At 31.9% G+C, this 17048-nt stretch overlaps 2 protein-coding genes and 1 long non-coding RNA gene across 6 annotated transcripts in view; 2 read left to right on the top strand and 1 right to left on the bottom strand.

The window, feature by feature from the left end:
• ap3b1a (adaptor related protein complex 3 subunit beta 1a) overlaps positions 1–17048 on the bottom strand; it is a 762544-nt gene that overhangs the window by 117601 nt on the left and 627895 nt on the right. The gene's annotated exons all lie outside the window — the stretch shown is intronic.
• Positions 496–1544, top strand: LOC147831766 (uncharacterized). Its single transcript, XR_015519971.1, has 2 exons — positions 496–619; positions 1421–1544. It is a non-coding gene; the product is annotated as an uncharacterized LOC147831766 (long non-coding RNA).
• Positions 6811–14351, top strand: f2rl1.2 (coagulation factor II (thrombin) receptor-like 1, tandem duplicate 2). 3 transcript variants are annotated; one of them, XR_015519360.1, is made up of 3 exons: positions 6811–6985; positions 11477–12957; positions 13301–14351. XR_015519360.1 is itself a non-coding variant. In NM_001098778.2 (2 exon segments), coding segments are annotated over 2 exon segments (1170 nt in total). In that variant the 5' UTR covers positions 6825–6915; the 3' UTR covers positions 12577–14351.

The following is a 17048-nucleotide window of genomic DNA, read 5'->3' as shown; positions in this document are numbered from 1 at the left end:
AGACAAGCAAAGCATATAGTCTCGTTTTAAGAAATAATATGCCAAAATAAAGTGAGTTTTTCCTTAAAACAAGCTAAATAATCTGCCAACGAGGTAAGCTAAATAATTTTATGCCAAAATGAAAAGCAAGATTATGTTGCTTACCCCATTGGCAGATTATTTAGCCTGTTTTAATGTAAAACTCGGTTCATTTTCATGTATTATTTCTTAAAACAAGACAATGTTTTTTACTCGTCTAGAAAATGCTTCTTGATTTAGGAGTTTTTAGATCTGCCAGTACTTTTCAGTTCTTTTAAAGACTTAATATCTAATTTCTTACACAATTTATTGTTTCAAACAAATAAAATGTGAATAAAAATGTATTGTACAGTTGAATTTTCAATATGAAAAGTCGACCACATGGATAAAGTTCCCATAATGCAATTCACAATTATGAATAACAGAACAAAATCCGTGAATCAAGAAATACAGATATTATTAACAGTGCAATTTAATCTCTGTTGAATATTCTTGTCCACATGTTAAGCTGTCTTAAAAAGAAACTCATGAAGGTTTCAAAACAGCACTGCTGAGAAGTTTGATGACACAATCCGACATGCACTGACTTATGGAGAATGCGGTAATTAACCAATAAATGTCTTTTCCTATGATTTTTACCTCTGTTTTCATATTTACGCTGTAAAAAACAGCTATAAAGTTACTTGATTTTGTATTTTTTGATTTTATGTTTCACGTTTATTTATGCTTTTAAATTGCATTATGGAATTGGATTGCAGCCTTTCCTCCAACACTTTTGATGTTGAAATGTTTGAAATAACTTTTATTGACATTTTTAATAGTACAGTGTTGTAAATTACGGTATAAAAACAGCACACTGCAAAAAAAAAATGTGTTTCTGACTTGGATTTCTGTCCTGTTTTTAGTCCAAATATCTAAAAATTCTTAAATCAATAAGCATTTTCTAGACGAGCAAAGCATTCAATCTTGTTTTAAGAAATAATAAGCCAAAATTAAATAAGTTTTTATTTAAAACAAGCAAAATGATTTCCCAATGTGTTAAGCAAAATAATACTATGTCAAAACGAAGAGCAATATTATTTTGCTTACCTCACTAGACTAGAAACAGGACAGAAACTAAGCAAAGCATATTTTGCAGTGTAGCAAACTCCCAGAACTTTTCAGTTCTTTTAAAGACTAAATAAATTATTTCTTACACAATTTATTGTTTCAAACAAATAAAATGTGAATAAAAATGTATTGTACAGTTGAATTTTCAATATGAAAAGTTGACCACATGGATAAAGTTCCTATAATGCAATTCACAATTATAAATAACAGAGCAAAACCGTGAATCAAGAAATACAGATATTATTAACAGTGCAATTTAATCTCTGTTGAATATTCTTGTCCACATGTTAAGCTGTCTTAAAAAGAAACTCATGAAGGTTTCAAAACAGCACTGCTGAGAAGTTTGATGACACAATCCGACATGCACTGACTTATGGAGAATGCGGTAATTAACCAATAAATGTCTTTTCCTATGATTTTTACCTCTGTTTTCATATTTACGCTGTAAAAAACAGCTATAAAGTTACTTGATTTTGTATTTTTTGATTTTATGTTTCACGTTTATTTATGCTTTTAAATTGCATTATGGAATTGGATTGCAGCCTTTCCTCCAACACTTTTGATGTTGAAATGTTTAAAATAACTTTTATTGACATTTTTAATAGTACAGTGTTGTAAATTACGGTATAAAAACAGCACACTGCAAAAAAAAAAAAAATGTGTTTCTGACTTGGATTTCTGTCCTGTTTGTAGTCCAAATGTCTAAAAATTCTTAAATCATTAAGCATTTTCTAGACGAACAAAACATATAATATCGTTTTAAGAAATAATAAACCAATATTAAGTCAGATTTTATTTAAAACAAGCTAAATAATCTGCCAATGTGGGAAACAAAATAATTTTACGTCAAAACGAAGAGCAAGATTATTTTGCTTTCCTCATTGGCAGATTATTTAGCTTGTTTTAATGAAAAACTCAACTTAAAACAAGACAAAGTTTTTTACTTGTCTAGAAAATGCTTCTTGATTTAGGAATTGTTAAATATTTGGACTAGAAACAGGACAAAAACTCCAAGTAAGAAACGCATATTTTGCAGTGTAGCAAACTCTCAGAACTTTTCAATTATTTTAAAGACTTTTATATATAATTTCTTACACAATATATAGTTTCAAACAACTAAAATGTGAATAAAAATCAATTGTACAGTTGAATTTTCAATAATGCAATTCACAACCATGAATAAACAGAACAAAACCGTGAATAAAGAAATACAGATATTATTTAAAGTGTAATTTAATCTCTGTTGAATATTCTTGTCCACATGTTAAGCTGTCCTAAAAAGAAACTCATGAAGGTTTCAAAACAGCACTGCTTGGAATGCGGAGAAGTTTGATGACACAATTATTTACCATGGAAATGTTGGTATTAGTGTGTTTGCAATACGTCACTAGTTACAGGTTGCCTCAAGTTAGGAGTGCAAACATGGAATTTTTGTTACGTTGTTGCTGTCTGTCTGGTTTAGTGGGATTTTGCAGAAACTCTTAAAGCCGTAGTTCACCCAAAATGGACTCACCCTCAATGGTTCTACAGCTTTATGAGTTCCCTTCTTTTGTTGAACACAAAAAGCTTCGTAAAACACTTTGATTTTCATAGTATTTGTTTACTACTATGCATGCCAAAATGTCATATTTTGTGTTGAAAAGAACCAAAGAAACTCAAACAGGTTTGGAACAAGTCAATGGAGAGTAAATAATGACAAAATGTGGATTTATAGGTGACCTATTCCTTTAAATGACCTTTAATCTTGATCTCATTTAGTGCACTGAAGTTGACTGAATACATTAAGCTGTTATTTAAAACATTTGCATTCATTTCCATTTACAGAGACGCACATAGAAGAATAGGAATTGTTCACACATCATAATTCACAATTTTTAAATGTGTGAATGTATGAGCAGCAAGCATAACCTCTGTGAGATCTATTCTATAGCTGATACTGCAGCATTTACTGTGTGATTTGTCTGCATAATCATATAAAAACATTTGTCTTTTGGAAGACCCATGCCTCCATTTGGTTTCAGAGCACATGTATAGTTTTATCTGTGAGTGTATTATGCATTTGTTGATGTTTTTAAAGAACAATCTAAACGTATTTATCAATAAATTTGTTTATTTTCATGTCTGTTCACCTTCTCTTCATGTTCAACTTTCTGTGCATTTTGTATGTGTGGCTAAAGATGAATAGCAGTAGGCAGAATGTGTCCAAAGTCCACAGAGCAATGTTTAAACCAGCTGAATCATAAAATCTGTTTGAGGTTGTTTCACACACACACACACACATACAGTTGAAGTCAGAATTATTAGCCACCGTGTTTATTTTTTCCCCCAATTTCTGTTTTTTTTCCAACACATTTCTAAACATAATAGTTTTAATAACTCATTTCTTATAACTGTTTTATTTTATCTTTACCATGATGACAGTAAATAATATTTGACTAGATATTTTTCAAGAGACTTCTACACAGCATAAAGTGACATTTAAAGGCTTAACTGGGTTAATTAGGTTAACTAGGCAGGTTAGCGTAATTAGGCAAGTTATTGTATAACGATGGTTTGTTCTGTAGAGGATCGAAAAAACATTTAGCTTAAAAGGGCTACTAATATTGACCTTAAAACAATGTTCAAATAATTAATAACTGCTTTTATTCTAGTCAAAGCAAAACAAATAAGACTTTCTCCAGGAGAAAAAATATTATCAGACATACTGCGAAAATTTCCTTGCTCTGTTAAACATAATTTGGGAAATATTTAAAAAAAGAAAAAAAATTGAAAGGGGGGCAAATAATTCTGACTTCAACTGTACATGCATACATACAGATGCACCAGCTATCCAAACCCATTGTCCATTTTCAAATTGAGGTTATAGATGTATAAAATAGGTTTATGTATGTAATTATTTACATTAAATAATTTCAGCAGCTCACTTATAATTTCAATGATAATCTTAAGAGCATGTAAGAATAATTTACCAAATAGATAACAACAAAACAACAACAGCGTGTGTGGATCATGTTTAGTTAAAAATGTGGGGATATGACCTTCAGGATTCAGGATAGGCAAGGCAAGGTATACTTTATTTAAAGAGCACAATTTTATACAACCGTAGTTGATCAAACGTGCTTTATAATGAGATAAACTATTTCATAAAATAAAACTTGTATTAAAAATGTTCGAACAGGAAGTATATATGTAATACTAAAATACAGATAAGAAATTACATCTATGAGTCACTCAAAGGCAAGGGAGTAAAAATAAGTATTTAGGTTAGATTTAAAAGGATGGAGAAATCCTGATGTTCAATGGGAGACTGTTCCAGAGCCTTGAGGCCACAACACAGAAAGCTCGATCACCTTTTGATTTGCAGCGAGACCGAGAGATCGACAAAAGAAACTGATCATGGGACCTTAATGTTCTACAAGCTGGTTATGGCCTAATGAGCTCTCTGACATTAACCGGGGCAGAATTGTTTAAAGCTTTATATGTAAAAAGAAGGATTTTAAAATCAACTCTGAATTTTATAGGAAGCCAGTGCAATTAGGCGAGGACATAGGGAGATATGATCTCTTTTCTTAGTTCCTGTTATCAATCTGGCGGCTGCATTCTGGACCACCTGTAACCGAGAAAGTGTTGACTGTAGACCAATGTGTACGTGGATAGGTCGGTGTAATGATTTTTATAAATATATAATGATGTTGACAATAGAGACAGCTGTCCTGTTTATTTAAAATTGCCGTTATATGTTATAGATGAATAAACGGCATATATTTATACTTGTCTTTGTCTGAAGATTACTATATTTACAGGCCCATAGCCGGCCTGGTGAAAGGGGTGGTTCTGTTTCTCAAACAGTAGACCTTTTTGCAATTGCAATCACCCTATGTTCCATTTAACAATCAGATTTAAATTCTGTATTTTACTGACATTTTAAGCACTATTTTTTTTTTAGCTTGGTTAGCTTAATGGATGGTCATCATAGTACTTCCTTTTAAATACAAATTTATTATATCATACATTATTAGAAAAAAAGGAGTTCCAATTAAGGTTATAAATGAAAAAATAAAATAAAATAAACGGTAGCCTATTGTCATTTATTGGGAAAATAAACTGGCCAGCACATCCACCTTTACTTAGTCGAAATTTGGTCTTCTAAAAAAAAATTTAACATAATAATATTAATAATGTAGGGCTTAACTTTTTGAAAAGTTCATGGATAACAAAAATAGCCTAATTAGTATTCAAGTTCAATTTAACAGAGGCCGCTTTGGTGCTTCAAATCTTTATTTATTATTGGTATTTTTGTGTTTAAGTTCTAAGATTAAGAATAAAAGTTGGGCTTCTTGTATTGAAAGATGACTTCAATTTTGTCATATTGTAAGTTTTCTTGCACAGCTGGATGTTGGACTCTTGAAATTATTTGTTTGGATTCATTGGAAGCCTTCTTTGATGGATTATTTTTACACTATACAATGGAATAGCAGTCAATATAGGACAAATGAGCTCATGTTTAGGACGATACCGGACCTTTTATCAGTAGTGGGTCTTTCGAACCATCCGAACCCCCCTATCTGGGGTTGTTTAAACATATGAGTATATATATATATATATATATATATATATATATATATATATATATATATATATATATATATATATATATATATATATATATATATATATATATATATATTTTTTTTTTTTTTTTTTTTTTTTCACTGTATTTTATTTTTATTTTAGATATTGTTCAATTAGTTGACAACCCAGTTTTTCATTTAAGTTTTTCTTTTAATATTAATATTTCGATGAAATTTGGGTAACACTTTACAATAAGGTTCATTAGTTAATACATTTACTAACATGAACATGAACAACACATGTACATCATTTATTAATCATAATTGAACATTTACCGATGCATTATTAACATCCAAGTCCATGCTTGTTAACATTAGTTAATGCACCATGAGTTAACATGAACTAACAATGAACTACTGTATTTTCATTAACTAACGTTAACTAACATGAACAAATACAGTATTAAATGTACTGTTCATTGTTTGTTCATGTTAGTAAATGCATTAATTAACATTAATTAATGAACCTTATTGTAAAGTGTGACCGAAATTTGTTAATATTTTAACTTTTTTGTTGACAGTAACAACATTAAGTTGTGGTCTGAAATGTTAAATCATTTTTACTTTTATTTATTTATTTATTTTTATTTATCCCCATTAGCCCATAGGTAGTGGCTATTCTTCCTGGGGTCCATCAAACACAACACAAAATGATATTAATACATAACAACAAAGACCAATAAAAACATTAAAATACAAAATTCATACATAACATCCAGATCAGCAATCCCCTTAATATTGTGCCATTAAATATTTCTTAAACGATTTTTTTAAACCTCATTTTACTCACAAAGCATGTATCATCTTTAAATAGCACTTTTATATATTGTTATTGTACAGTATTATTGTTATTAGTAATACAGTTTCAGTGTGACTATCGGGAATACACTATCGGTGTTGCTCTCCTCCCATGCGCAGATCCTGTGGTTGATTTCGGTCGAAACTCACCTCTCGGTTCAGCTGGATCTGACTGGATCGCGTCTGGCGTGTGACGTCACACAGGTACGACGTGCACTAAACTCTCTTGAATGGGGTTAAGGTGTGTCCTAGTGACTCTTTTAGGTCGACTGAAAACATTTCACGCAGAGGAACGGCAGAACTCAACGCTTCAGGAGATCTTTTTAGGATATAGGAGAACGAGAGGAAAAAGCGGAATATGGCGGTGTCCGAGAGCTACAGGATTTTAGTATTTTTGGCGTGTGTCATTTTTGCTTCTGCCCAGCCAGGTGAGTTGCTTCATTCACCTGTTTTGTGCGTTGCTCTAGTGTTAGTCCAAAGACTTACGTTTAACATGAGTCTTTCTAGACTCCAGTCAGCAAGATCAGTAAATGTTGTCAGATGTGTAGGCTATTAAAGGGATAGTTCGACCAAAATAAATTAAAATTACCTAATTTATTCTGCCTTGTGTGCTTTTAAGTTAAACCTTTATGAGTTTCATTGTTCTGTTGAATACAAAAGAACATTTTTGGAAGAATGCTGGTTGATGGGACCCAAACTTCCATAGTTTCAGGTAAATTTGGTTTTATTCGGGCAATTCTTCAACTACGGGCACTTTTAGTCTTGTGAAGTTGAGTAAAAAAAACTCAAAAATTAACGTAACATAGCCTCATGAGTTTAAACAATTTGTCTAGTTTTAGATCTGTAAGAGGACAAACCTAGATAAGAAGAAAGATAAGAAGAAGAGCTTATTAGAAAATAAATTACTGAATTTGTATATTAAATAGAGCATGAACTCATACATTGTAAAAACACTTTTAATGTGTGATGAAAACTTTTTAAATATTTTAAAAAGAGTGTGGTGATGTAAATGACAGTGTTGGAAATGACATTTCTACAGTTTATTGTGAAAAAATGACAAATAGCTTCACCGATAAGCTTTGAGTTGATACTAGCCTTTCATGTATACAAAACACTCGTATTTACCTTAATTTTGTTTGGTTTTTAAAAACATCTTTGAAGGTACAGCATGTTTGGAAATGACGTAGAATAAATGTATTTCCTTATCAAGCAATATTTATCTTGACTTTTCTTCAAGTGTTGTTGATAAAACTTTAAGTTCCCTCCATCTTGAACATGTTCTCAGATGTCACTATTCATTTTCATAGAAACCACCTCAATTAATCTTTCACACAAACTTTTAAAGCGACATTACAGTGTTGTGGTGTAAATGACACGGATACTGTGCGACAGCTATATTTTGTATAAAAAATATTATTGATAATAGTCTCACATTATTAATTATAAAATATTTAAATTATTTCACTAGTGCTTCATTAAAATACATTAATAGATACCAGATAAATAATATTTTAAAATGTTGTTTTCATTGTTGAAGTTTAAAACTCTGGGTGTGCGACAAGCTTAAAACATTGATTTTGACATCTAAAAGGAGGTTGAATAATATGAAATATATGTAATAGAAAGCTAGTAATTTTTAAGTATGTTTTATTGTCAGTTTGATAAAGAAAGAGGATATTGAAATTTATATATTTGTGGATATATGATCAAAAGACATAAAGGTGCCCGTAGTTGAAGAATTACCCATTCACACATTAGGACTTTCCCCTTAATAATATAATTTCAGAAAAATATTCTTTGCAGATTCTAAATAGTGAGATGATATTAGCAGCCAACGTCCATTGAAACATTGTTCATAGTCAAATAAATAGTGCTAATCAAATAAATAGTGCTAATGTTGTTTTGAAGTCATACTTGGATGAGATTTCAGACCGAATGTTCAAAGTACTATGATAAACAATATAGTCCACCAGAATGAATATTATCTTTTGTGTTCAACAAAACAAATGAAGTAAAGTTGGTTTTATATTCACATATTCAAATGTCCTTAATAATATAACTTCAGAAAGGTTTTATTTGCTAATTAAAAACAGTGAAATCATATTAGCAGCCAATGACTATCAAAGTACAACATTGTTCACTGTCAAATAAATAGTGCTAATATTGTCTTGAAGTCATACTTCAATCCGAATATTCAAAGTACCATGTTAAGCAATATATGGAGCAGTGTCACAAGTTGTCACTGAACAAATAACTGAATATAAAACCAACTTTACCTCACTCTGTACACATAGTAGGAAACAATAATATAGAGTTCAATAGGTGTAGTCTACCATAATTAATCAAAATATCTTCTTTTGTGTTCAACGAAAGAAAGAAACTCAAGTAGGTTTTGAACAAGTGAAATGTATTAAAGTAAAGTTGGTTTTATATTCACATATTCAAATTTCCTCCTTAATAATATCATTTCAGAAAAGTATACTTTGTTAATTAAAAACAGTGAAATCATATTAGCAGCCAATGACTATCAAAGTCATTTGTCATAGTCAATCATTTTTCACAGTGAAATAAATAATGCAAATGTTCTTTTGAAGTCATGCTTCAATCCAAATATTCAAAGTACCATGTTAAGCAATATAGGGAGCATGTCACAAGTTGTCACTGAACGAATAACCAAATATAACATCAACTTTAACTCACTCTGTACACATAGTAGGAAAATACTATAGAGTTCAATAGGTGCAGTCATACCAGAATGTTTCGAAATAGCTTCTTTTGTTTTGTATAAAGAGACTCCATAAAGGTTTGTAACCACTTGAACATGAGCAAACCGAGTAAATTTTATTTTTGGGGGCGTGAACTATCCCTTTAAGTACAGTGAAGTTGGCAAAAGTTGGACCAATAAGTTCTTTGATAAGATAAAAACATCAGTAATGGTTAGTGGTCTTGTAACATTGAGGTAAAGTTGGTTTGATATTCACATATTCAGATTTTTACTAATATAATTTCAGAAAAGTACTGTATTCTTTGCCAATTCTTAATAAAAAAAACCAAATTAGCAGCCAACGACCATCAAAGTACAACATTGTTCACAGTCAAATAAATAGTGCTAATGTTGTTTTGAAGTCAAACTTGGATGTGATTTCAGACTAAATATTCAAAGTACTATGGTAAACAATATAAAGATTGTGCCACAAGCTGTCGCTAAAACAATGTGCGAACAAAAAAAAAAACAACTTTACCTAAAACTTTACTATGTAAGTCAATACCTACCAGCTTGTTTCCAACAGGGTATTCGCAGGGTTCTAAAAAAGTTTTAAAATGTCTTAACTCTACTGGAATCTTGTGTTTTAACCCTTAAATCTTTTCTTAACAGGTCTTAATTTTATTTTGTTCATGTTTAGCTACCCAATCTGGCCATTAACAATCATACAATCACCAACAATCCATGCATTTCAATAAAACTTTTAACTTTTTATGCAAATAAAAATAGCATTTAATTACTTTCCTTACAGTAACATTTGTTTAAAGGTTCTCCATTTATTTACTGCTAAGGATACTGACCTGACCTGACCTGAAGTCAGAATAAATACATTTTAAAAAATATTATCAGACATACTGTGAAAATGTCATTGCTCTGTAAAAATAATTTTAAAGGGGGCTAATAATTTTGAATTCAACTGTATATATATATTTATTAAATTATTATTATTATTGTAGACTAAAGTAATTGACAGCCATGTTTTTTTCTATTCTTGGTAAGGCGTATAGGGTTTGTGAATGGCTCCAACTTCAGAAGTCACTAAAAACACTTATTTTCTTTAGCTTTTAATCATGTGTTGTGAGTTTATGTATTTTGATTGTGTGTATAATTGCATGTGTTTTATGTACAGCACTTTGGTACTCGTTGTTTGTTGAAAATGCTCTAGAAATAAATTGAGTTGAGTTTAGTTGAGTTGAGAAAGGATATATTTGAAAATTAAGAAAAGAAAGTATTTAAGCTAAATTGTTATTCCTGTATTATTAAATATATTAAATTATAATTATTTTTGATATGGCAAGTGTAAATCTTTACTAACTGGGATATTAAAAATACTTAGCATTTAGCCCTGTATATAGTTGAAGTCAGAATTATTCGCCCCCCTTCAATTTTTTTTATCTTTTTTTAAATGCTTCCCAAATGATGTTTAAGAGAGCAAGGAAATGTTCACAGCGTGTCTGATAATATTTTTTTCTTCTGGAGAAAGTCTTAGTTGTTTAATTTTGGGTAGAATAAAAGCAGTTTTACATTTTTTAATCACCATTTTAAGGTCAAAATTATTAGCCCCTTTAAGTTTTATATTTTTTCAATTGTCTACAGAACAAACCACTGTTATAAAATATCTTGCCTAATTACCCTAACCTGCCTAGTTAACCTAATTAACCTAAGCCTTTAAATGTCACTTTAAGCTGTGTAGAAGTGTCTTGAAAAATATCTAGTCAAATATTATTTACTGTCATCATGGCAAAGATCAAATAAATCAGTTATTACAAATGAGTTATTAAAACTATTATGTTTAGAAATATGTTGATAAAATATTCCCTCCGTTAAACAGAAATTAGGGAAAAATCAACAAGGTAGCTAATAGTTCAGGGGGCCTAATAATTGTGACTTTAACTGTAAGTCTAAAATTAAATTCATAATGGTCTTAAAATGTCTTAATTTAAGGCTGGTGAAACCTGCAGAAACCCTGTTCCAAAGTATTTATTTTAGTGTTCAACACAACGCAAGAAGCCTATAAAGGTTTGAAACAAGTAAAGGGTTAGTAAATAATGAATTTTCATTATTCTGGAACTATCCCTGTAAAAGTTTGCAATTTTTTTTTGTTTGCCTTTTTTGCAATTCAGTTATTAAAATAAATCAATGTGCTCTGTTTCAGGCAAAAATGGCCGAATGATGATAGTGATACAGGATGATGCAGGCCACATATTTGTGGATCAGATCACTAGAGAAACACTGCAGAGCAGTCTGACAACAGTCTTCATGCCTATTATTTACATAATAGTCTTCGTGGTCGGGTTGCCAACCAACGCAATGGCCATTTACGTCCTCCTCTTCAGGTCAAAGAAAGTACACCCAGCTGCCATTTACATGGGCAACCTGGCACTTGCAGACCTGATGTTCGTCATCTGGACGCCTCTAAAGATTGCTTACCATTTAAAAGGGAATAACTGGACGTATGGCGAGGAGATGTGCAAAGTATCAGTGGGCTTCTTCTACGGGAACATGTACTGCTCCATCCTCTTCATCACTTGCTTAAGCGTCCAGCGATACTGGGTCTGCGCTCACCCGCTCACCCAGCAAAGAAAAGACAACAGGTTGGCTATCATCATATCTGTGTGCGTCTGGGTCTTCATCGGGGTCAGCACAACACCTCTATATCTCTACAATCAAACCGCTCAGCTGCAAGACCTCAACATCACAACATGCCACGACGTCAACATCATCACCAAGAAGAGTTTCGATGACCGCAATGCGTTTTTGGATGTACAGGAGCCCTATTATTACTTCATGGTGATGGCAGGTCTGGTGTTCTTCGTCCCAATGGTGGTCATCATCGTGGCTTACGTTCTCCTCCTTCGCTCTCTTGGCAACTCGTCAGTCAAAGGCAGCGCTGGAAAAAGCCGCAAACGAGCCGTGATTCTCATCGTCACGGTGCTCATTACGTTTTTGGTTTGCTTCATCCCAAGTAATGTGATGCTGGTGGTGCACTACTCTCTCATGCGAAACAATAGCTTTAACGCCAGCTATGGATTCTACCTCACCGCGCTCTGTATAGCAAGCCTCAACAGCTGCCTGGACCCGTTCATCTATTATTACGTCTCGGATGATTTCAGAGAGGAAGTTAAAAACACGCTGCAGTGCCGCAGCAGTCGTACGGTGGAGAGAATGAGGGTCTCGTTCAGCTCTATGAAGTACTCTAAAAGGACAAACACGTATACATCCAGCTCGGGCAACACGGAAACCAGCACTTGCTGAGAGCATGATAAAACTGATACATATTTATCTGTAGAGTTCATTGAAACACTGTACATAAACTGTTTTTTTTTCAGACCTTCGTGACAAAACGTTTGAACGGAACAAACTGTTTCTTCAACAAAAGCATTGAGTTTGCTCTCAGGGCTGTTTTGTAACACTTGAGGAGAAGCATAAGAGCCAAATTGTTCTGTTGTTACGTGAGATGTGCTTGCGAAAGATATTTAATGCAAATTTATGAGCCTGTGACTGCTGATTGTTTTTTTATGTTTATGTTAGTGTGATTTTAAACTTGTTTTTTTTAAGCCTTTTACATCAAATTTGATTATTAACCACAATTTTTGCTAGTTAGTCAGAATGAGTAATGGTCAGAAATGGTTTCAGGTTTCCAACATTTTTCTAAATATCTTCTTTTGTGTTTAACAGGTGATATTTAGAAAATTGTTGAAAACCTGTAACCATTGACGTCCACTGCATTCAATTTTCCTACTATGGAAGTCAATGGTTACAGGTTACAGGCAACATTTTTCTACCTGTAACCTGTAACCATTGACATCCATGGCATTCGTTTTTTTTTTTTACTATGGAAGTCAATGGTTACAGGTTTCCACCATTTTTCTAAATATCTTTTGTCTTTAACAGAAGATATTTTTTAAAATGTTGAAAACCTGTAACCATTGACATCCATAGCAATAATTTTTCCTACTATGGAAGTCAATGGTTACAGGTTTCCAACATTTCTCTAAATCTCTTCTTTTGGGTTTAACAAAGTATTTTTCAAAATGTTGGACACTGGTAACTATTGACATCCATAGCATTCGTTTTTCCAGAGTGACTAACTACCTTACTTTTTTTATGCCACCGTTTTTATACTGCACTGTGCTTTAGAGCTATAAATAGGTCAATGTTGTTGTCAGTGATGTCATATTTAATTGTTGGAACCTGAATGTTTAAAGGGATAGTTCACTCAGAAATGACAATTATTTAAATTATTTACTCACCATTTCACTTTGTTTCTTACTTCTGTTGAACACCAAAGAAGATATTTTGAAGAATGCTGCTATGTTATCCATTGACTTCCATTGTATTTTTTTTAAAACTAGTATGGATGTTAATGTCACTCTTCAAAGTATTTTCTTTTGTGTTCACCAGAAAAAGGACATTTTAATAGCTCATTATTTACTCTCACTCATGTGGTTCTTTAAATATGGGGGTGAGATATCCCTTTAAATTACATCTGTATCCGTTAACAAGCTTTTCTCTTACAGAAAGAAACAAACTCCTAATGAAGTGTATCTAAATTTGGGTAAAATATGGACCAACCCATCTTTTTTGGACTAAAATTGTAACTTAATTTGATCGTAGCACTTGTGTTGTTTTATATTTGACTTAAATTCTGTTTTAAACACTAGTTTAACGTGTGCTAATCGCTTTAACATCACATGTGGATCACACAGTTTTGAAATAGTTTCTTGTGAATTGCACATGAGTTGTCGACGTTTCTTGGCATGTTAATGTTCCAGAACTGTGTCTCACATATTTCACATATTTTAACCTTTGATTGAACATGTTTATTTCTTTCTGTGGGGATCATTATTATGTCTTACAATACGAGTTTGGCTTGTAATTTGAGAACCTTCACTAACAGGTTATTTATCAAATCATCTGTCAGTCTTTTTGTTTTAAACATCACTGTACCTATAAATGAAAAGCAGCTGTTAAAACCCGCTTCGCCTAAGGCACATTACCTTTAAATAAATGATTTATGTTCTATGAAACGGTTTTGTTTTGTGGTAAACTGCTGGTTTCTAATGAATAATGTGTCTTATGATCACATGTGAAGTACATAGTGTACAGGTGAGTCATGGAAACTGTGACCAACTTTGTCATCCAAACTGAAACTTAACTTATGACGTAAGACAACATGATGATATCTTTTAAAGGGATGGTTAGGCCAAAAATGAAAATGATGTCATCTTGCTAATTCTTCAAAGCTTTGAGTATCTTTCTTCTGTTGAACACAAAAGAAGATATTTAGAAAAATATTGGAAACCTGTATCCATTCACATCCATAGCATTCGTTTTTCCTAGTGGTCAGTGGTTACTGGTTTCCAACATTTTTCTAAATATCTTCGGTTAAATACAATAGAAGATATTTAGAAAAATGTTAAAAACCTGTAATCATTTACTTCCATAGTAGGAAAAACGAATGCTATGGATGTCCATGGTTACAGGTTTCCAACATTTTTTTTGAAAGACATTTAGAAGAATATTGGAAACCGGTGACTATTGACATTCATAGCATTTATTTTTCCTACTATGAAAGTCAATGATTACAGGTTTTCAACATTTTTCTAAATATCTTCTTTTGTATCTAACTGAAGATATTTAGAAAAATGTTGGAAAACTGTAACCCTTGACTTCCATAGTAGGAAAAAAAACAAATGCTTAGATAATAGTCAATAGTTACAGGTTTCCAACATTTTTCTAAATATCTTTTGTTTAACAATTTATTTAGAGAAACGTTGAAAAACTGTAACTATTGACATCCATAGTATTCATTTTTTAATACTTTGGAACTCGATGCTAACAGATTTCCAACATTTTTCTAACTGTCTTCTTTTGTGTTTAACAGAAGATATTTAGAAAAATGTTGGAAACCTGAAACCATTGACTTTTATAGTAGGAAAAACAAATGCTATGGATGTCCATGATTACAGGTTTTCAACATTTTTTTGGAAGACATTCAGAAGAATGTTGGAAACCTTCAACCATTGACATCCATAGCATTCATTTTTCCTATGATGGAAGTCAATAGTTACAGGTTTCCAACGTTTTTCTAAATATCTTTTGTTTAACAGATGTTATTTAGAGAAATGTTGGAAACCTGTAACCATTGGCATCCATAGTATTCATTTTCCTACTATGGAAGTCGATGCTTACAGATTTCCAACATTTTTCTAAATATCTTCTTTTGTGTTTAACAGAAGATATTTAGAAAAATGTAGGAAACCTGTAACCACTGAGTTCATGGTAGGAAAAACAATTGCTATGGAAGTTGATGGTTTCAGGTTTCCAACATTTTTAAAATGTCTTTTGTTAAACACAAAAGAAGATATTCAGAAAAATGTTGAAAACCTGTTACCACTGATATCCGTATTTGTTTTTCCTACCATGAACTCAGTGGTTACAGGTTTCCAATATTTTTCTAAATGTCTTCTTTTGTGTTTAACAGAAGATATTTAGTAAAAATGTTGAGAACCTGTAACCATTGACATTCATAGCATTTGTTTTTTCCTACTGTGGAAGTAAATGTTTACAGGTTTCCAACATTTTTCTAAATATCTTCTTAAACAAAACACATATATTTAGAAAAATGTTGGAAACCTGTAACCACTGACTTCTATTGCGTTTGTTTTTCCAGCTATGGAAGTCAATGGTTACAGGTTTCTTAAATTCTTCTGAATATCTTCTTTTTTTCGTTAACAGAAGATATTTAGAAAAATGTTGGAAACCTGTAACCATTGTCATCCATATCATTCATTTTACTTACTATGGAAGTCAATGGTTAAAGGTTTCCAACATTTTTCTAAACATCTACTTTTGTGTTCAGCAAGATAAAGAACTGCTTTTCTTTAACTGCTTGAGGGAAAGTAAATCATGAGTAAATTTTGATTTTTGGGATTAACATTCATTTGCCTAAACACTTTACAACTAAGCCTTGCACTAAATGTACACAATGATTTACTTGCATTCTTGTGCCTAATGAATAACTTTCTGTTAAATGTTTTGAACACCAGTTTCAAGTCAAAATCTTTTCTACAAGGCACGTCTGGTTGTTTCTGTGAAACTGAAGCTCTTGAGAATTCACACTGTACTCTTTCGATCAGCGATAGCGCGACACTGTCCACTCCCTTTAGCAAATATTTTGCATACTAAACACAATTTCGTCTGTGTCTACAGAAACCCTCTAAACCTGTTTGGCCAGCTTTTACCCATTGATTCTTGACCTGCAATCCCTTGAACACAACCTTTACAATTATTTAAGGGAGGTGAGGTGTAATAACATATCTGTAAGAGAAATTCTCCTCATCTTCAGGTGGCATACAGTATGAGATTTATTAGAAATGTAATAGCACACCTCTGTTCAGCTAGTCACAAGTTATTAATTTCTGTAACATGGACAAATACGATTTTTCGTTTTTGTAATTTCTGTTAAACACACACAGACACACAAAAAAGATATTTTAAAAAAATGTTGGAAACCTGTAACCACCGACTTCCATAGTAGGAAAAACGAATGCAATAGAAGTCAATGGTTACAGGTCTCCTACATTTTTCTAAATATTTTGTTAAACACAAAAGAAGATATTTAGAAAAATGGTGGAAGCCTGTAACCATTGACGTACAGTAGGAAAAACAAATGCTATGGATGTCAATGGTTACAGGTTTCCTACATTGTTTTTTTAAATATC

Source organism: Danio rerio, chromosome 21, assembly GCF_052040795.2.
Source record: "Danio rerio strain M-AB ecotype USA chromosome 21, GRCz13ab, whole genome shotgun sequence".
Taxonomy (NCBI): Eukaryota; Metazoa; Chordata; class Actinopteri; order Cypriniformes; family Danionidae; genus Danio; species Danio rerio.
The sequence above is the reverse complement of the archived record's forward strand: the minus strand, read 5'-3'. Positions and strand labels throughout refer to the sequence as shown.